General features: G+C 45.6%; 1 protein-coding gene across 7 annotated transcripts in view; it reads right to left on the bottom strand.

Moving 5' to 3' along the window:
- The window catches only part of zbbx (zinc finger, B-box domain containing), a 147,330-nt gene that overhangs the window by 46,529 nt on the left and 79,042 nt on the right, over positions 1-21,759 (bottom strand). For all 7 annotated transcript variants that reach the window (XM_070883561.1, XM_070883560.1, XM_070883566.1 and 4 more), the window contains one exon: positions 1,187-1,398. In XM_070883561.1, the coding sequence (XP_070739662.1) occupies positions 1,187-1,398 (212 nt within the window). The remainder of the gene's footprint in view (positions 1-1,186; positions 1,399-21,759) is intronic.

The following is a 21,759-nucleotide window of genomic DNA, read 5'->3' as shown; positions in this document are numbered from 1 at the left end:
ACGATTGTCTTTACTAACCTTTTTCTCTTAACATATCTACAGAAGTTTTTGCAGTCCGTCTTAATGTTCCCTGCAAGCTTCCTCTCGTACTCTATTTTCCCTGCCCTAATCAAACCCTTTGTCCTCCTCTGCTGAGTTCTAAATTTCTCCCAGTCCCCGGGTTCGCTGCTATTTCTGGCCAATTTGTATGCCACTTCCTTGGCTTTAATACTATCCCTGATTTCCCTTGATAGCCATGGTTGAGCCACCTTCCCTTTTTTATTTTTGCGCCAGACATGCGGTCTCTAAATGTCTGCCATTACCCATCCACTGTGAACCGTTTAAGTATCATTCGCCAATCTATCCTAGCCAATTCACGCCTCATACCTTCAAAGTTACCCTTCTTTAAGTTCTGGACCATGGTCTCTGAATTAACTGTTTCATTCTCCATCCAATTGTCGAATTCCACCATATTATGGTCACTCTTCCCCAAAGGCCTCGCTCAACGAGATTGCTAATTAATCCTCTCTCATTACACATCACCCAGATTAGGATGGCCTTCCCCCTAGTTGGTTTCTCGACATATTGGTCTAGAAAACCATCCCTTATGCACTCCAGGAAATCCTCCTCCAATGTATTGCTTCCAGTTTGGTTAGCCCAATCTATACACATATTAAAGTCACCCATGATAACTGCTGCACCTTTATTGCATGCACCCCTAATTTCCTGTTTGATGCCCTCCCCAACATCACTACTACTGTTTGTAGGTCTGTACACAACTCCCACTAATTTTTTTGCCCTTTGGTATCCTGCAGCTCTACCCATATAGATTTTTTTTTTGGAGGCGGGGGGGCGCGGAGAGAGGCAGGAGTGGTTGGATGAAGGAGAGTTGAAGATGAGGGGGATGAGGGGAAAGACAGAGTTTATCCTCAGTGGGCAGGGAAGGTTGAGTTTTTCTTCAGTGTGCAGGGGGGAATAAAGGTTTTCCTCAATGGAGATGTGCTGGAATGCCACATTTGCCTTCACTGCAGGTAGGTGTGGCAAGACCTCTTTGTCCTCAGTAGTGGCAAAGGTTAAGCTTGCCCTCAGGGTGGGGGAGAAGAAGGAGCATGCTGGTAATGCTCAAATTTCTGCTACATGGCGGAGGTAGAGATTACTATACAGATTTCTATTCAGTCGAGATGAGAGAAAACTAGAAATTCTATACCTCTGTGATTGTGCTGCTTTCCCATCAAATCTCTATGTGTGTCATGAAGGGATAACAGTTGACTTTCCCTTTCTATAGTATAGGTGCAACTGAGGGCTGACGAATCATTTGTCTTTGAAGCTTCGACTGGTGAACTATCAATATTTCTTGATATTGTGATGTTTTCATGTTGCAGTGATGAGTTCATTGTGTTCGGTAAACTTCCATGAATTCTGGGGAAAAAAAAAACATAAAATCAATTACTATGTTAATGAGAGAGGGAGAGAGAGAGAGAGAGAGAGAGAGAGAGAGAGAGAGAGAGGGAGAGGGAGACTTGCATTTATATAGCGCCATTCATGACCACCAGATGTCCCAAAGCACCTTACAGCCAATGAAGTACTTTGGAGTGTAGTCACTGTTGTAATGTGGGAGATGTGGCAGCCAATTTGCACACAGCAAGCTCCCACAAACAGCAATGTGATATTGACCAGATAATCTGTTGTTGTTATGTTGATTGAGGGATAAATATTGGCCAGGACACCAGGGATAACTCCCCTGCAATTCTTTGAAAAGTGCCAAAGGATCTCTTTAAGTCCACCTGAGACAGCAGTTGGGGCCTCGGTTTAAGGTCTCATCCAAAAGGCGGCACCTCCGACAGTGCAGCACTCCCTGCAGTGGAGAGTCAGCTTACATTTTTGCGCTCAAGTCCCTGGGATTTGAATCTATAACCTTCTGACTCAGAGGCGAGAGTACTACCCACTGAGCCACAGCTGACACTGTATATCATAGAATTGTAGAATAGTACAGCACAGGAGGCCACCATTCAGCCCATCGAGTCTGCGCTGGCTCTTTCAAAGAGCAATCCAGTTAGTCCCACTCCTCCCGCTCTTTCCCCATAACCCGGTCATTTTTGCTCCTTCAAATATTTATTCAAGTCCCTTTTTGAAAGTTACCATTGAATCTGTTTCCATCACCCTTTCAGGCAGTGCATTCCAAATCCTAAGCATTCATTGCATAAGAAAGTTTTTCCTCATGGTGCCTCTAGTTCTTTTGCCAATCACCTTAAATCTGTGCCCTCTTGTTATTGACCCTTTAGCCATTGGAAACAGTGGAGCCGAAATCCAGGGTCTCAAAGAGACCCATTAATGTCAGTTTGCGGCGACCATTCGAATGGCCGCCGCTTTGGTGTCAACTGGTCAACCCGACCTAAATTCCGGTCAGGGATTTTTCGACCTGGACCCCAACCCGCCCGAGTGGTTGCACCGCCAATTTTATTCAATAAAAATACTTACCTATCGATATCCAGCTGAACTCGCCAATCCAACACGGCGTGGTGCCCCAGACAGGTTTTTCTGCCGGTGCATCGTCTCTGCAGTGTGTGCGCGGCCCGGCAGCACAGCTGCCCTTAAAGGGGAGGGTCCACCGCCACAGCCACAATGAAAACATTTTTGCCGGCCGACTTGCCGATCGGCCGGTAAAATACTGCCCCCAGGTTTGGCCGGGTCGCCAAGGGCAGCCTGGAACCCCCTCTTGGTTGCCAGGCCACTGGTCCAGCCGAAACCCTCCCTGGTGGCCCAGTGGCCAAAGATAAAAAAATGATAGAATCTCTCCCCTTTAACGGAGGGGCGAGAGCGTGGGGTGACACACACGCATTGTGACGTCATCACGACTCCACTGCGGATCGACAGCGGCGGAGGTCCCACTGACCCATATTCAGCCAGTCAGCCTGGCCTTGAGTCTAAGGCCCACCCCCATTATGATCTATTTCCTGTAGGACTTTAAAAACATTTCAACATCCTGAAAATGGCTCTATTTACTGTACCAGGAATTTCAGCGGTAAGTACCACTCGAAAATCATAGGTGCGCCAGCTTTCAGGCGCACCTGAATTTCGAGGTCAGTTTCTCTTTATTTACTCTATCTAAACCCTTCATGATTTTAAACAGCTCTCACAAGTCTTCTCTTCTCCGAGAACAACCCCAGCTTCTCCAGTCTATCCACATAAATGTATTTCCTCATCCTTGAAACCATTCAAGTAAATCTCTTCTGTACCGCCAAAGTCTTCACATCCTTCCTAAAGTGTTGTGCCCAGAATTGGACACAATACTCCATCTGGGGTTGAACTAGTGTTTTATGTAGGTTTAGCATAATTTCCTGGTTTTTGTACTCCATGCCTCTATTTATAAAACGCAGGATACCATATGCTTTATTAACTGCTTTATTAACCTGTCCTGTCACCTTCAAAGGTTTTTGCACAAACACCCCCAGGTCACTCTGTTTTTGCACCCTGTTTAAAATTGTACCATTTAGTGTGTATGATCTCTCTTCATTCTTCCTACCAGAATATATCACTTCACACTTCTCTGTATTGAATTTCATCTGCCATGGATCTTCCCATTCCATCATGATTTTACATATATAAACTATATTAAAATTCTTATGTCTGCATGCTCTTCCCATCAATTTTTTCCACCAGCATTAGCAAATGTAATTACAGCGTGAAAAGTTTACATCGGCAGCTTCAATCATAAATGTGGGTACAGGAATTTATAATGGTTATATAAAAATAAGCACAGAATATAGGACTTTAAAATGGTGATTTACATTTGTGTACTCTAGTCCAATTATCCCCCACCCGCTAACCCTACTTCACTTGGAAACTACAGTTGGTTATGACTCCCCCATGTGCAATGCCAACATATTTTATATGTCTCCCTATCAAAAGAGCGAGTTAGAACAGAAGTATTGATCTTTAGTCCAAATTTTACAATCACAGTACAGCAAAATAAATACATTTTAACATAGCTAAAGTTTTTAAGTGCATTATAACAATTTAAATCTCTACAATTTCTCAGTCACTAATAACAAAGTCTAGATTTCCCACTTTTGTCATTACTGCTAGGTATTGGTAAGTTTTTAGAGACTTAAATGAAGTGGGCTGTTCACACCTAATTGTCTATGCTCATTTTATTAGCATAACTTCAGGGGCTAGACTTTCCATTTACATCGATATCGCCCAAAAATGGGCCATTTTTCCGGCGTTAGTGGTTTTATTACTTTTCAGGATTGCAAGAATATCACCCATTTTAAAATCCGCCAGTTTCGCTTTTTTAATTTGGGCAATAGACGTAGCGATGTGAAATGGGCGATAGCGATTTATTCCATCATGCAAGGCCGTTCTGCGCATGCGTGTTTTATTTTAGGTGATTAACTTTTCCCGCAATTCATGAGGTCAGGGGTCATCTGCACATGCTCAGATCACTTGAAAGAGAGAGTGAGAGAGTAGAGAGAGCAGTTGATTGAAAAACAGATAATTAAAAATTCTAATCGATTACGTGGAGTTGGGAGCGAGTGATTTTGGTGAGGTGGCGGAGAGATGTGGCAAAGATAGGTGGGAGAAGGAGAGCAAAGAGGTTTTAGGAGGAAGCAAATGCTGCCCTTATCCACGAGGTGGAAACTCGTTGGGCCCAATTAACCCGGGGTGGTCGTGGGAAACCAGAGGCGATGGGCGGAGATCGACAAGGTAGTTTCATTGGTGGCCCACGATGTCCGTGAGACAAACCAGTGCCGCAAGCGCTGGAACGACCTGGTTGGTTCTGGAAAAGTAAGTATTACAATTTATAATTGTAATGATGCAATGACTCATTAATTAAAATGTAGATCTGCCAGATTGTAATTAAGCTGATAATCTTGGTGTCATGCGCTAGTTCCTAACCACGATTTTATTGAATTTATTCTCCAACCATAGATATAACCATGCATTCAATTGCATACAAAGTGTATTAGCATATAACGTTAACGATGAATAACATGGGTGGTGACTAATTGTGGATTATCTGTGTGTTGTGTAATAGTAATAGTATCTAGTAATATCTGTAACAGTACCTAGGCAATTAGCTTATGCTATGCTCTTGTCACCTTTGCAGAGGAAGATTTCCAAAAATAGAGCCGAGCAGAGGCAGACTCGCAGAACTGTGCCAGTTCACAGACTTGGAGGAGCAGGTCTTGGCACTAGTGGGGGTGCATAATCGTTCGGCCACCCGTGGTGGTGCTGAACCAGTTGTTGTGCGACGTGAGTAATTGATAAACCATTGGTGATTTAAAGTAATTTAATGCCATTTCAGTATAATATATGATTGATGTAATGTTATGTAATTAATGATAGGATCATGAAATATCATTGTAATGCCATGCAAACTCTATACTATCATGATGTTAATTATATGCGATGGCTGTCAGTGATATTTATAGCAGTAGTGTTGCTTCTCATACATATGCCTGCATTGTGTAAGCATTCTCATGTCACCCTGGCCTCCACTTCTTTTCTATTAACCTAATTTATGTTTTCCAGGCTCTCTAGGCTCCCTGCCAGGTTCCCCAGGAGCAATCAGGAAGCGCTGAGCCATCAAGAGATTCACCACTCTTTGTTCAGGTCTTCTTGACCACCGAGGATACAAGCGAGGAGGTGGATGAGCCGCCTCAAATCAGGCTGCTCCAATGTTCCTGCAGATATGTCTTCTTCCACTGAGGAAGCAGTGGGGCCAAGCCCCTTGCAGTAGGGCATCCAGAGTGGTCCAAAGCCTATGCCGAGCCCACAGAGGTTGGTTTGGCGAGGTAGGATTGCTCAACAACAGGCAGATGTGAGTGCGAGCAGAGTTGGAGTCGGGAGTTCCGGGATCGGAGCAACGAGAGGCCTATAAAGGCCCAGCTTGTGCAGCTATAGGGGAAAGGCAAAAAAGAAGTAGAAAGAAATAGAAAGGTGACGTCACAGCCAAGGGGGTAAGTGATTGGCTGGTGATTGGTAAGTAGTTTTTCTTTTTCCTTTCTCTATCAGTAAGTAACATATAGCCTTGGTGTTGCCAATTTAAGTTAATCTAAGGGTTAAGTCATGGCAGGAGAGCTCGGACACGTGTTATGCTACTCCTGTACTTTGTGGGAAATCAGGGACGCCTCCGGTGTCTCTGACGACTACGTGTGCGGGAAGTGTATCCGCCTCCAACTCCTGACGAACCACGTTGCGGAACTGGAGCTGCGGGTGGATTCACTCTGGAGCATCCACGATGCTGAGAACGACGTGAAGAGACAGGTAAAGAGTTCACAGCCAGATAGGGAATGGAAGACCAACAGGAAGAGCAGTGCAAGGAAGGTAGTGCAGGGGTCCCCTGTGGTCATCCCCCTGCAAAACAGATACATTGCTTTGAGTACTGTTGAGGGGGATGACTCATCAGGGGGGAGCAGCAGCAGCCAAGTTCATGGCACCGTAGCTGGCTCTGCTGCAAAGGAGGGCAGGAAAAAGAGTGGGAGAGCGATAGTGATAGGGGATTCAATTATAAGGGGAACAGATAGCCATTTCTGCGGCCGCAACCGAGACTCCAGGATGGTATGTTGCCTCCCTGGTGCAAGGGTCAAGGATGTCTCGGAGCGGGTGCAGGACATTCTGAAAAGGGAGGGTGAACAGCCAGTTGTCGTGGTGCATATAGGTACCAATGACATAGGTAAAAAAACGGGATGAGGTCCTACGAGGCGAATTTAGTGAGCTAGGAGCTAAATTAAAAAGTAGGACCTCAAAAGTAGTAATCTCAGGATTTCTACCAGTGCTGGTCAGAGCAGGAATCACAGGATAGCTGAGATGAATACATGGCTTGAAGAGTGGTGCAGAAAGGAGGGATTCAAATTCCTGGGGCATTGGAACCGGTTCTGGGGGAGGTGGGACCAGTACAAACCAGACAGTCTGCGCCTAGGCAGGACCGGAACCAATGTCCTAGGGGAAGGGTTTGCTAGTGCTGTTGGGGAGGAGTTAAACTAATATGGCAGGGGGATGGGAACCTATGCAGGGAGACAGAGGGAAATAAAAAGGAGGCAGAAGCAAAATATAGAAAGGAGAAGAGTAAAAGTGGAGAGCAAAGAAACCCAAGGCAAAAAACAAAAAGGGCGACATTACAGCAAAATTCGAAAGGGGCAAAGTGTGTTAAAAAAACAAGCTGGTTGTGTGCCTCAATGCGAGGAGTATTCGGAATAAGGTGGCGAATTAACTGCGCAGATAACAGTTAACGGATACGATGTGATTGGCATCACGGAGACATGGCTCCAGGGGGACCAAGGCTGGGAACTCAACATCCAAGGGCATTCAGCATTTAGGAAGGATAGACAGAAAGGAAAAGGAGGCGGGGTGGCATTGCTGGTTAAAGAGGAAATCAATGCAATTGCAAGGAAGGACATTAGCCTGGATGATGTGGAATTGGTATGGGTGGAGCTGCAGAATTCCAAAGGGCAGAAAACGCTAGTGGGTGTTGTGTATAGACCACCAAATAGTAGTAGTGAGGTTGGGGACAGCATCAAACAAGAAATAAGGGATGTGTGCAATAAAGGTACAGCAGTAATCATGGGTGACTTTAATCTACACATTGATTGGGCTAACCTAACTAGTAACAATGCGGAGGAGAGGGATTTCCTGGAGTCTATTAGGGATGGTTTTCTGGACCAATATGTCGCGTAACCAACCAAGGAGCTGGCCATCCTAGGCTGGATGATGTGTAATGAGAAAGGACTAATTAGCAATCTTGTTGTGCGAGGCCCCTTGGGGAATAGTGACCATAATATGGTAGAATTCCTTATTAAGATGGAGAATAACAAAGTTAATTCGGAAACTAGGCTCCTGAACTTAAGGAAAGGTAATTTTGACGGTATGAGGCGTGAATTGGCTAGAATAGACTGGCAAACGATACTCAAAGGGTTGATCGGTGGCTAAGCAATGGCAAACATTTAGAAACATAGAAAATAGGAAACAGGAGTAGGCCATTCGGCCCTTCAAGCCTGCACCGCCATTCAATGAGTTCATGGCTGAACATGCAACTTCAGTACCTCATTCCTGCTTTCTCGCCATACCCCTTGATCCCCCTAGTAGTAAGGACTTCATCTAACTCCTTTTTGAATATATTTAGTGAATTGGCCTCAACGACTTTCTGTGGTAGAGAATTCCACAGGTTCACCACTCTCTGGGTGAAGAAGTTTCTCCTCATCTCGGTCCTAAATGGCTTACCCCTTATCCTTAGACTGTGACCCCTGGTTCTAGACTTCCCCAACATTGGGAACATTCTTCCTGCATCCAACCTGTCTAAACCCATCAGAATTTTAAATGTTTCTATGAGGTCCCCTCTCATTCTTCTGAACTCCAGTGAATACAAGCCCAGTTGATCCAGTCTTTCTTGATAGGTCAGTCCCGCCATCCCGGGAATCAGTCTGGTGAACCTTCGCTGCACTCCCTCAATAGCAAGAATGTCCTTCCTCAGGTTAGGAGACCAAAACTGTACACAATACTCCAGGTGTGGCCTCACCAAGGCCCTGTACAACTGTAGCAACACCTCCCTGCCCCTGTACTCAAATCCCCTCGCTATGAAGGCCAACATGCCATTTGCTTTCTTAACCGCTTGCTGTACCTGCATGCCAACCTTCAATGACTGATGTACCATGACACCCAGGTCTCGTTGCACCTCCCCTTTTCCTAATCTGTCACCATTCAGATAATAGTCTGTCTCTCTGTTTTTACCACCAAAATGGATAACCTCACATTTATCCACATTATATTTCATCTGCCATGCATTTGCCCACTCACCTAACCTATCCAAGTCACTCTGCAGCCTCATAGCATCCTCCTCGCAGCTCACACTGCCACCCGACTTAGTGTCATCCGCAAATTTGGAGAGACTACATTTAATCCCCTCGTCTAAATCATTAATGTACAGTGTAAACAGCTGGGGCCCCAGCACAGAACCTTGCAGTACCCCACTAGTCACTGCCTGCCATTCTGAAAAGTACCCATTTACTCCTACTCTTTCCTTCCTGTCTGACAACCAGTTGTCAATCCATGTCAGCACACTATCCCCAATCCCATGTGCTTTAACTTTGCACATTAATCTCTTGTATGGGACCTTGTCGAAACATAGAAAATAGGTGCAGGAGTAGGCCATTCGGCCCTTCTAGCCTGCACCGCCATTCAATGAGTTCATGGCTGAACATGCAACTTCAGTACCCCATTCCTGCTTTCTCACCATACCCCTTGATTCCCCTAGTAGTAAGGACTTCATCTAACTCCTTTTTGAATATATTTAGTGAATTGGCCTCAACAACTTTCTGTGGTAGAGAATTCCACAGGTTCACCACTCTCTGGGTGAAGAAATTCCTCCTCATCTCGGTCCTAAATGGCTTCCCCCTTATCCTTAGACTGTGTCCCCTGGTTCTGGACTTCCCCAACATTGGGAACATTCTTCCTGCATCTAACCTGTCTAACCCCGTCAGAATTTTAAACGTTTCTATGAGGTCCCCTCTCATTCTTCTGAACTCCAGTGAATACAAGCCCAGTTGATCCAGTCTTTCTTGATAGGTCAGTCCCGCCATCCCGGGAATCAGTCTGGTGAACCTTCGCTGCACTCCCTCAATAGCAAGAATGTCCTTCCTCAGGTTAGGAGACCAAAACTGTACACAATACTCCAGGTGTGGCCTCACCAAGGCCCTGTACAATTGTAGCAACACCTCCCTGCCCTTGTACTCAAATCCCCTCGCTATGAAGGCCAACATGCCATTTGCTTTCTTAACCGCCTGCTGTACCTGCATGCCAACCTTCAATGACTGATGTACCATGACACCCAGGTCTCTTTGCACCTGCCCTTTTCCTAATCTGTCACCATTCAGATAATAGTCTGTCTCTCTGTTTTTACCACCAAAGAGGATAACCTCACATTTATCCACATTATACTTCATCTGCCATGCATTTGCCCACTCACCTAACCTATCCAAGTCGCTCTGCAGCCTCATAGAATCCTCCTTGCAGCTCACACTGCCACCCAACTTAGTGTCATCCGCAAATTTGGAGATACTACATTTAATCCCCTTGTCTAAATCATTAATGTACAGTGTAAACAGCTGGGGCCCCAGCACAGAACCTTGCGGTACCCCACTAGTCACTGCCTGCCATTCTGAAAAGTCCCCATTTACTCCTACTCTTTGCTTCCTGTCTGACAACCAGTTCTCAATCCATGTCAGCACACTACCCCCAATCCCATGTGCTTTAACTTTGCACATTAATCTCTTGTGTGGGACCTTGTCGAAAGCCTTCTGAAAGTCCAAATATACCACATCAACTGGTTTTCCCTTGTCCACTCTACTGGAAACATCCTCAAAAAATTCCAGAAGATTTGTCAAGCATGATTTCCCTTTCACAAATCCATGCTGACTTGGACCTATCATATTACCTCTTTCCAAATGCACTGCGATGACATCCTTAATAATTGATTCCATCATTTTACCCACTACCGATGTCAGGCTGACCGGTCTGTAATTCCCTGTTTTCTCTCTCCCTCCTTTTTTAAAAAGTGGGGTTACATTGGCTACCCTCCACTCCATAGGAACTGATCCAGAGTCAATGGAATGTTGGAAAATGACTGTCAATGCATCCACTATTTCCAAGGCCACCTCCTTAAGTACTCTGGGATGCAGTCCATCAGGCCCTGGGGATTTATCGGCCTTCAATCCCATCAATTTCCCCAACACAATTTCCCGACTAATAAGGATTTCCCTCAGTTCCTCCTCCTTACTCGACCCTCCGACCCCTTTTATATCCGGAAGGTTGTTTGTGTCCTCCTCAGTGAATACCGAACCAAAGTACTTGTTCAATTGGTCCGCCATTTCTTTGTTCCCCGTTATGACTTCCCCTGATTCTGACTGCAGGGGACCTACGTTTGTCTTTACTAACCTTTTTCTCTTTACATATCTATAGAAACTTTTGCAATCCGTCTTAATGTTCCCTGCAAGCTTCTTCTCGTACTCCATTTTCCCTGCCCTAATCAAACCCTTTGTCCTCCTCTGCTGAGTTCTAAATTTCTCCCAGTCCCCGGGTTCTCTGCTATTTCTGGCCAATTTGTATGCCACTTCCTTGGCTTTAATGCTATCCCTGATTTCCCTTGATAGCCACGGTTGAGCCACCTTCCCTTTTTTATTTTTACGACAGACAGGAATGTACAATTGTTGTAGTTCATCCATGCGGTCTCTAAATGTCTGCCATTGCCCAATCTATCCTAGCCAATTCACGCCTCATACCTTCAAAGTTACCCTTCTTTAAGTTCTGGACCATGGTCTCTGAATTAACTGTTTCATTCTCCATCCTAATGCAGAATTCCACCATATTATGGTCACTCTTCCCCAAGGGGCCTCGCACAACGAGATTGCTAATTAATCCTCTCTCATTACACAACACCCAGTCTAAGATGGCCTCCCCCCTAGTTGGTTCCTCGACATATTGGTCTAAAAAACCATCCCTTATGCACTCCAGGAAATCCTCCTCCACCGTATTGCTTCCAGTTTGGTTAACCCAATCTATGTGCATATTAAAGTCACCCATTATAACTGCTGCACCTTTATTGCACGCACCCCTAATTTCATGTTTGATGCCCTCCCCAACATCACTACTACTGTTTGGAATCTGTACACAACTCCCACTAACGTTTTTTGTCCTTTGGTATTCTGCAGCTCTACCCATATAGATTCCACATCATCCAAGCTAATGTCCTTCCGAACTATTGCCTTAATTTGCTCCTTAACCAGCAATGCTACCCCACCTCCTTTTCCTTTTATTCTATCTTTCCTGAATGTTGAATACCCCTGGATGTTGAGTTCCCAGCCCTGATCATCCTGGAGCCACGTCTCCGTAATCCCAATCACATCATATTTGTTAACATCTATTTGCACAGTTAATTCATCCACTTTATTGCGGATACTCCTTGCATTAAGACACAAAGCCTTCAGGCTTGTTCTTTTAACACCCTTTGTCCTTTTAGAATTTTGCTGTACAGTGGCCCTTTTTGTTCTCTGCCCTCCACTTTTCCTCATCTCCTTTCTGTCTTTTGCTTTTGCCTCCTTTTTGTTTCCCTCTGTCTCCCTGCATTGGTTCCCATCCCCCTGCCATATCAGTTTAAATCCTCCCCAACAGCACTAGCAAACACTCCCCCAAGGACATTGGTTCCGGTCCTGCCCAGGTGCAGACCGTCCGGTTTGTACTAGTCCCACCTCCCCCAGAACCGGTTCCAATGCCCCAGGAATTTGAATCCCTCCCTGTTGCACCACTGCTCAAGCCACGTATTCATCTGCGCTATCCTGCGATTCCTACTCTGACTATCACGTGGCACTGGTAGCAATCCCGAGATTACGACTTTTGAGGTCCTTCTGAAAGCCTTCTGAAAGTCCAAATATACCACATCAACTGGTTCTCCCTTGTCCACTCTACTGGAAACATCCTCAAAAAATTCCAGAAGATTTGTCAAGCATGATTTCCCTTTCACAAATCCATGCTGACTTGGACCTATCATGTCACCTCTTTCCAAATGCGCTACTATGACATCGTTAATTATTGATTTCATCATTTTACCCACTACCGATGTCAGGCTGACCGGTCTATAATTCCCTGTTTTCTCTCTCCCTCCTTTTTTAAAAAGTGGGGTTACATTGGCTATCCTCCACTCGATAGGAACTGATCCAGAGTCAATGGAATGTTGGAAAATGACTGTCAATGCATCCGCTATTTCCAAGGCCACCTCCTTAAGTACTCTGGGATGCAGTCCATCAGGCCCTGGGGATTTATCGGCCTTCAATCCCATCAATTTCCCCAACACAATTTCCCGACTAATAAGGATTTCCCTCAGTTCCTCCTCCTTACTAGACCCTCTAACCCTCTGATCACATGGATGAACTTCAGCAAATGTACATCCCTGTCTGGAGTAAAAATAAAACTGGGAAGGTGGCTCAACCATGGCTAACAAAGGAAATTAAGGATAGTATTAAAGCCAAGGAAGAGGCATATAAATTGGCTAGAAAAAGCAGCAAATCTGTGGACTGGGAGAAATTTAGAATTCAACAGAGGAGGACTAAGGGTTTAATTAAGAGGGGGAAAATAGAGTACGTGAGGAAGCTTGCAGGGAATATAAAAACTGACTGCAAAAGCTTCTACAAATATGTGAAGAGAAAAAGATTAGTGAAGACAAACGTAGGTCCCTTGCAGTCGGATTTATAATGGGGAACAAAGAAATGGCAGACCAATTGAACCAATACTTTGGTTCTGTCTTCACTAAGGAAGACACAAATAACCTTCCGAAGGTATTAGGGGACAGTGGGTCTCGTGAGGAGGAGGAACTGAAGGATATCCTTATTAGGCAGGAAATTGCATTAGGGAAATTGATGGGATTGAAGGCTGATAAATCCCCGGGGCCTGATAGTCTGCATCCCAGAGTGCTCAAGGAAGTGGCCCTAGAAATAGTGAATGCATTGGTGATCATTTTCCAACAGTCTATCAACTCTGGATCAGTTCCCATGGACTGGAGGGTAGCTAATGTAACACCACTTTTTAAAAAAAGGAGGGAGAGAAAACGGGTAATTATCGACCAGTTAGCTTGACATCAGTAGTGGGGAAAATGTTGGAATCAATCATGAAGGACGAAATAGCAGCGCATTTGAAAAGCAGTGACAGGATCGGACCAAGTCAGCATGGATTTATGAAAGGGCAAACATGCTGGACGAATCTTCTGGAATTTTTTGAGGATGTAACTTGCAGGAGTGGACAAGGGAGAACCAGTGGATGTGGTGTATTTGGACTTTCAGAAGGCTTTTGACAAGGTCCCGCACAAGAGATTGGTGTGCAAAATCAAAGCACATGGTATTGGGGGTAATATACTGACGTGGATAGGGAACTGGTTGGCAGACAGGAAGCAGAGAGTCGGGATGAACGGGTCCTTTACAGAATGGCAGGCAGTGACTAGTGAAGTGCCGCAGGGCTCAGTGCTGGGACCCCAGCTCTTTACAATATACATTAACGATTTGGGTGAAGGAATAGAGTGTAATATCTCCAAGTTTGCAGATGACACTAAACTGGGTGGCGGTGTGAGCTGTGAGGATGAAGCCAAGAGGCTGCAGGGTGACTTGGACAGGTTAGGTGAGTGCGCAAATGCATGGCAGATGCAGTATAATGTGGATAATTGTGAGGTTATCCATTTTGGGGGCAAAAACATGAAGGCAGAATATTATCTGAATGGCGGCAGACTAGGAAAAGGGGAGGTGCAACGAGACCTGGGTGTCATGGTTCATCAGTCACTGAAAGTGGGCACGCAGGCGGTAAAGGGTATGTTGGCCTTCATAGCTAGGGGATTTGAATATAGAAGCAGGGAGATCTTACTGCAGTTGTACAGGGCAGTTGTGTTCAGTTTTGGTCTCCTAGTCTGAGGAAGGACGTTTTTGCCATTGAGGGAGTGCAGCGAAGGTTCACCAGACTGATTCTAGGGATGGCTGGACTTTCATATGAGGAGAGACTGGATCAACTGGGCCTTTATTCACTGGAGTTTAGAAGGATGAGAGGGGATCTCATAGAAACATATAAGATTCTGACGGGACTGGACAGGTTAGATGTGGGAAGAATGTTCCCAATGTTGGGGAAGTCCAGAACCAGGAGACATAGTCTTAGGATAAGGGGTAGGCCATTTAGGACTGAGATGAGGAGAAACTTCTTCACTCAGAGTTGTTAACCTGTGGAATTCCCTGCTGCAGAGATGCCAGTTCATTGGATATATTCAAGAGGAAGTTAGATATGGCTCTTCTGGTTAAGGGGATCAAGGGGCATGGAGAGAAAGCAGGAAAGGGTACTGAAGGAATGATCAGCCATGATCTTATTGAATGGCGGTGCAGGCTCGAAGGGCCAAATGGCCTACTCCTGCACCTATTTTTCTATGTTTCTATGTCAACCTGGACATGTCTGAATGGGCAAGGACGAGCGTCAACATTGGTCGAGAACTCCTCCAGGCAATGGGTGGATCAACCAGTCACATTGCCGCACTGACTGCGCGAATTTCGGAGGACATGGCGCAGATGGTTGCGGCAATGTAGCGAGTAGCCGATTCCATGGATGCCATGCGGCAGGCGATGGTCTTGGGATATGGCACTGCACACCAAGGTGCCGTATCGCCCATGTCGACAGATGCGAGTCAGGAGGAAGCAGTTGCTTTTGACTCGAAAGACGTTTCTTTGGAAATGTCTTCTCCAGCTTCCATTGTGATTCTGCCACCATCAGCACCCACACAGAAGCAGCGCCCTGTTGCAAGGTGGCTTGGTGTGAATACATGTAGAAAGGGCGGGGGGGGGGGTCAGGGCTGTAGAGGCAAATGGAAGTGTGGCCGCAGGTAGGGGAGGGGGAGGGACATTATTCTTATTTTTGTATTGTTAGTACTGTTATCATAAATTTGTTGACTGTTGGGGAGGGGGGTGGGTGGGTGTTTGTGTCATGTTATGATTGTTGAAAAATTGTTGTTAAATATCGTTGTTAAAAAAAAATCACTGTTGGGGTGGGGGTGGGGGTGGGGGGTAGATGGGTGTTTATATTCATATATACATACATACTTTTTTTTCCCACTTTAATTTGTTTTAAAAAAGAATTTTAAATGTTGTAATTATTAAATATTTGTATTTAACTTAACGTTGTTGTGCAGGGTCTTCCAATAACAGAAAGGTTAAACATCATTACAAGGGTTGCAAACAATGACAAGGTCAGCCCAGGCAAGGATGAAACATGACATAACACAACTAGAACTGGCACCAACGTATCTTCATGCAAAGCATTCATTTATGAGCTGCTGACGCAACAGTCTTGCAGCTGCGTAACTACCACAAGGCTTTTCCTGCTGTCTTGGGTGGGGTGGGGGCATGGGGGCGTGGCTTCGATGCCAGCCTGATATTCCTCCCTGAGGTCCCCTCGTCCTCCTCCCCTCTCTCCTGAGGTGGACCGGCAATCCCATCTGACAATTCTTGTCCCCTCCCGATAGCTAAGTTATGCAACATGCAGCACACCACAATGAACTCAGTGACCTGCTCAGGGTAGTATTGTAAGTCGCCTCCTGAGCGGTCCCGGTATCTGAAGCGCTGCTTAAGCACTCCAATTGTGTTTTCGATAATATTGCATGTGGCTATGTAGCTTTCGTTGTTGCGCCTCTCGGCTTCCATCTGGGGCTTTCGCAGTGGGGTCATGAGCCAGCTGGCAAGGCAAGGGGCTAGAACTTCCATATTTGAGGTTATCACCCAAAAATGGTATTATGTCCGGCGTGGCCGGTAAAAAAGGGTTTTCAGATCGTCGGCTTCTCGCCCATTCTCAGAACACCTAGTTTACATTTTTGAAAATGGGCGTTACCATGAGCGATATCAAATGGGCGGTAGCGTTAAATTTTTTTGACCTTCTGCCGTAAAGTGTGGCCGTCCTTAGCAATGGCATGGCAACGCTCGATTTCCGCGATTCAGGAGGTCAAGGGTCACCATGACGTGCAGAAGAGGAGACAGAGTGAGAGGGAGCTCAGAGGGACTGAAGGCGTGGCTAGGTGTGGTGTGGCTCACAGCAAGTAAGCAAACAAAAAGTAGCTGTTAACAGCCACATATTTGACTGAATTTGACCTATAATGGAGGGAGAGGAGAAGGCATCACAGCACGCTGTGGAGACTGACGCTGGAGAGAGCAGTGAGGTGGGAGAGGAGCACATTGGAGGCCGCATAAAAGCCAGGAGGTTCTCGGACGAGGCAATTGCCTCCCTCCTGTAGGAGGTCGAGTCACGCTGGGGTGATATGACACAGGGAGGACGTGGGAAGCCCACCCCAAAGGCCTACCAGAGGATATGGACCGAGATAGCAGAGATGGTCTCGTTGGCGACCAACGAGGTGCGTGAGGGCAACCAATGCCGCCAACGATGGAACAACCTTATGGAATCCGCAAGAGTAAGTATCACATTGATTTACATGTATTATGTATTGATATAATTTGATTTGTAACAGTCATGAATGACTATCAACAGATGTGAGGTCTTCCACTTTTACCGGGAATGTTTTACTCAAAGCCTGCGGTCACGGTGACGTCTTTGGGTAAAGAACGATAATAATCATGATTACATCTGTCGGTTATGTGTTGTATCAGTGTCTGTGACAGTACCTAACAATGATATCACGCAATGATCTCATGCCATGTCGTCCTGTCACCTTTTATAGAAGAAGCTATCGAGCATGAGGTCCGTGCAGAGGCGAACGGGTGGGGGGTCACCAGTCCCCAGTGACATCACTGAGATGGAGGAGCGAGTGCTAGCACTCGTGGGGAAGCACACCTGGAAAGTCACAGATGCATCTGCAGACCCTGAAGTGGTGCCACGTGAGTAAAGCTTACACCATTGTAATAGATGCCACACCAACTCATATCTGACCAATCATATATGATAGATGATTTCTAAAAGTGTCATAGAAATAATGCTGGTCTAATGAAAATCATTGCAATCCACAATGTGTTGATGGTCATGAAATGTGATGTCTGCGATGATTTTGAGTGCTTTTGTCGTGCATATGCTGTGGGTAGCGCTGGACTCACCTTGTCACCCTTGCACCCCCTTCTCCTCTAACATCCTCATTTGTGTCTTGCAGCTCAGCCAGCAGCGCGGCCCCAGGCTATGGCAACAGAGGCCAGAAAGTGGGAGCGCGCAGGGCAGGAGTCGGCGAACGATCCTACTGCATCTGGTGCTGAGGAGCTCCGATTGTCGCCCGTCAATCTGCTGGGTCTGTTCTCGACAGATGAGAGCGCGGACTTCGAAGAACCTGCATCGCCATGCTCCAGAACCCATTCCACCCCAAGGCTATCTATTGGTCCTCCAGTTATTCCCGCCTCCACTCTGGAGGTGCCGGCCCCAAGTTTGACTCCAGGACGGCGACGACCCCGCGGAGGCCTCAGGGCAGGTCTGTTCCACGAGCGCGACGTGACAGCGGAGAGATGGTTCAGTTGTCCAGGAGGACTGTAGACATTGGTGACCAGCTCATCGAAGCTTTGGGGGGCATATCCTGACACCTGGCCACATGTCCGAGTATATTCCGCGCATGGCGGAGTTCCTGGATGCGATAGCCAGGAACACTGCTGCCACAGCCCTCCCAGTGGTCCCAGAGTGCGGCTCTCCACCCCTAGGTTCCGCACCACCACTGCGAACCACAGATCCACAGATGTGAGCAAGGGCCAAGATTCTGCTTCTGCATCAGAGAATGTTGCCCCCTCGGCAACCCCCGCTCCCATACCCGTCCAACCAACGCATCTGTCTTCATGCCCCCCAATGAGGCACCGCCTGAGGAGCTCCTCAGCCAAGCGCCGGAGAAGGAGGAGGGGAAGGAATAGAGGTGGGGAGAAGAAAGAGAGGTGGGGAAGGAAAGTGAGGTCCATGTGCTCCGTGTGCTCAGATGATGGTTGTGTTATATCTCTATCTGGGTGTATGCAATTTGTTGCAATGTATGGGGGCTGGGGACCACACTCCTTCCTTGCCTTTGTATTCTGTGTTGCTGGACATGTTGACCATGTGATTTATGTCCATGTGATTTATGGTGGAAAAAATGGGATGTGGGCGGGGGTTGGGTGTTATTGGTTGTGTTACTTATGATTTCAAACCAATGTTGGTATTAATCTTTTGTTATTGAACATAACATTGTTGCGCATTGTCTCAGATAGCTGGACCGTTACACACTGGTGATTCCTTACAGTGAAAGGGTTGAATACAACTTTACATCAATCAACATAAATTTTAACTGGCACCAAGATGATGGGCACCATTGATGTCTGAGCTGCACACACACAGCAGTGTGTCAGCGTTGTCACTCACATCAGCGCTCGTTCAGGCAAATCTTTGTGATATCAGCTCCTCACGCAAGAGTGGGATTTAACAAATGCCAGCCACACCGCTGGCATCCGTCCTGGTTAGTTCCACTTTTTGTGGGCGGTTTTTTGAGCGGGCGATATTCTGGGCGATGTGGTGAAATTGACGGTGGGCGATCTGCATGGCCGCTAATTTGGGTAAATATGCTCTTTACGGCAAAAAACAGTAGCCGGGCGTTATTATTGAATCTCGGTGTTAAGTCAGTGAGGAAAGTAACGCTGGGCGATAATATGGGTGTTGAAATCGCCCATTCTGCTGATTCCGCTCCAAAAAAGTGGACGTGTGGTAATATTTTTTCTCGGCGTTAAGCCCATTGGGAAAATAACGCTCAATGATAAGTTTCCTAAAAAAGGCCGTCAGTTTTCATTTTGTGCCAAAATGGGCGATATCTGGACGTTATACGTCATTTTAGCGGTTAAAGGGGCATTAAGCAGGCAAAACAAGTGGATATTCTAGCCCCATATCCTTTATCCCCCAGCATCCAACCGTGACCTTGTGGCTGCCTCTTACAGGTCAGAGACAGTGCTCTCATGCAAGATGTGCGCATCATGGATCCTCCCTGGAAAATTTGCATTTACTGCCATAATTATTTGCTTGTGGACTACAACGAGTTGCACATTCAGGGAGTGGAATATCTTTCAGTTCCAAAACACCTTTGCATCCTGAAAAGGTGCTCGCAGGGCGGTGTACGTACAGTCTATTGCTCCCTGCAGCTTGGGGACGTTTGCTATTCTGAAGAAACCCAAAGCCCCCTCACTCCGTGCCTCCCCGGTCATAAGGAAGTTTATAAACTCCACCGGCGAGCATAAAGGGCTTCAGTCACCTGGCGAATGCAGCAATGCGTGGCGTACTGAGAGATACTGCAAATGTCGCCAGCTGAGGCCTGAAATGAGCCAGATGCATAGAAGGAAAGTGCCGCAGTAATCTTAACTTCAAGGGCAGTGCGGTCCTGATGGCGATGGTAGGCTGCAGATCTCCCTTAATTAGCTGGAATATCTCATTGATTACCTCCTTTCGGAAGCACAACCTCCTAATGCACGTGTTATCGGACAAGTCCAGGTATGATCGCTTATCCCTGTAAATGCATTGGGTGTAAGATCTCCTCCTCCTCAGCAGTCTGCATTGATTGGGCACATAATGCTCTTCTACCATCTCTATTCTGCAGCATGTGAGTAGTCATCAATACTGGCTGAGAAATTACAGGCCCCATTACTATAAATGCCCTATTATGTCTTCAAAATTATTAAATAGTCCTCTACAAATGCAATAGAAACTCAAAATTCACCACAATGTGATTAGATGGTCGTCAAGATTTTAAAACGACTTTAAATCACTCATAAATTACTTCAATGCTCCCATGAACTTGAAGCAGCCTTTTATTAAAAATTCTCTGAATTACAAAATGACATCCATACCGCTGGGTTAAGGTCAGGTGAGTGCAGCTTTTCTTGAGCGTCTTTTTGGGCGAGCAATCATTTAGGCGGTATATGGGCGAGATGCCGAAAGTAGCGCTTGGCAATAATCTGGGCAGTATTTGAGCGTCAGTTTCCAGTATAAACAGTCTTCTAGGTGGTGCACAAGCGATGACGTCAGATTTTATTAAAAAAATATGGGAAGGCTGTAATTCCCGGCGATAATTGTATGCTGAAAGTTACACTGGTGATAATTGGGCGTTAGTTTCCATTTATAATCAAATATGGACGGTAAACTCAATCTCAGCAGTTAAATGGGTGGATATATGACGAAGGTCTAGCCCTGCAGGTGTCTGTTTATAGTGGTGAGAGAAATTGCATACATGTCAAATTTAAAAGGGATGGGGAGAAATAAAGGGGAACGTTACAGTAGAGGAATAAAAATTCTCAAGGCTTTTAGAGAGCCTCACAAGGCATCTCAACACATTTTCATCCTTTGCCAAAGCTGAAGGGGCAAGTGTGCAAAAGACAGGAAAAAATGGAGGAAAAAGAAACCAACTATGTAGACACGAGTCTCCAGGCAAGTGGCAGAGGACTCAGCCTTGTTTGATGGCTGTTGCAAACAAGATTGTGCTGCGTGAGATAGTTGCAAGGGAGCGTCCTCTGTGGCACACCACTCTACAATACCAACCCTACAGGTCAACTTTGCAACATGTTTGCAAAGGAATGCAGCAAAGTTTCAGGGCACAGCTGACCATTACTGTCATTTTTGCTTGCCCAAGCAGAAGATGGCAAGGTACAGCATCTGCCTATCTGCTGACCCAAAGTCTGAGAAGACAGTTCTCTCGGGTAATTGCCAGTTAGGTGCGTGAGGGCCTGCAGAAATAGTTGGTAGCGTTTTGGTTGATGTGGTCAAATTAGGGTACCCAGACTCTTGATTCCTCGAGGATGCTTTCTTTCCTGTAGTATCAATTTCTTGATCATTAAATCACTACATTTTGAAATGAAAATATATTTAGAATTTCATGTAGAACATGCATCTAAATTATTTTTCTCTCTATCAACATTTTTCCATCCAGCACTTTGCAAGTTATATAATTGTTCCATCAGCATAGAAAATACATTGATGACCATTAACCTATTACATCGAGTTGAATCCAAGACTTTATATATAAATGATTCATATTTATTTTTGAATTTTAGCATTACTTATTCAACAAAATATCTACACTCAACAACTTTAAATTCTACAAGATGTTAATATGGATTTAGATGGAAACCTGGAAGGATTGCCCAAAAATGGGAATATTCTACAAATTTTTTAAAAATCTGTTGGACAAAAAAAGTTTAAATTAATTTTGTCATTATTTTACTATTTAAATTATACAATAGATATTGCCTCACACTGATGTTAAGCTTGATGTCTTCACACTGATGACAA

The sequence above is a fragment of the Pristiophorus japonicus genome, chromosome 6 (genome assembly GCF_044704955.1).
Source record: "Pristiophorus japonicus isolate sPriJap1 chromosome 6, sPriJap1.hap1, whole genome shotgun sequence".
In the NCBI taxonomy this organism is placed as follows: domain Eukaryota; kingdom Metazoa; phylum Chordata; class Chondrichthyes; family Pristiophoridae; genus Pristiophorus; species Pristiophorus japonicus.
Note: the sequence above shows the minus strand (reverse complement) of the source record. Positions and strands in the feature narration are given on the sequence as shown.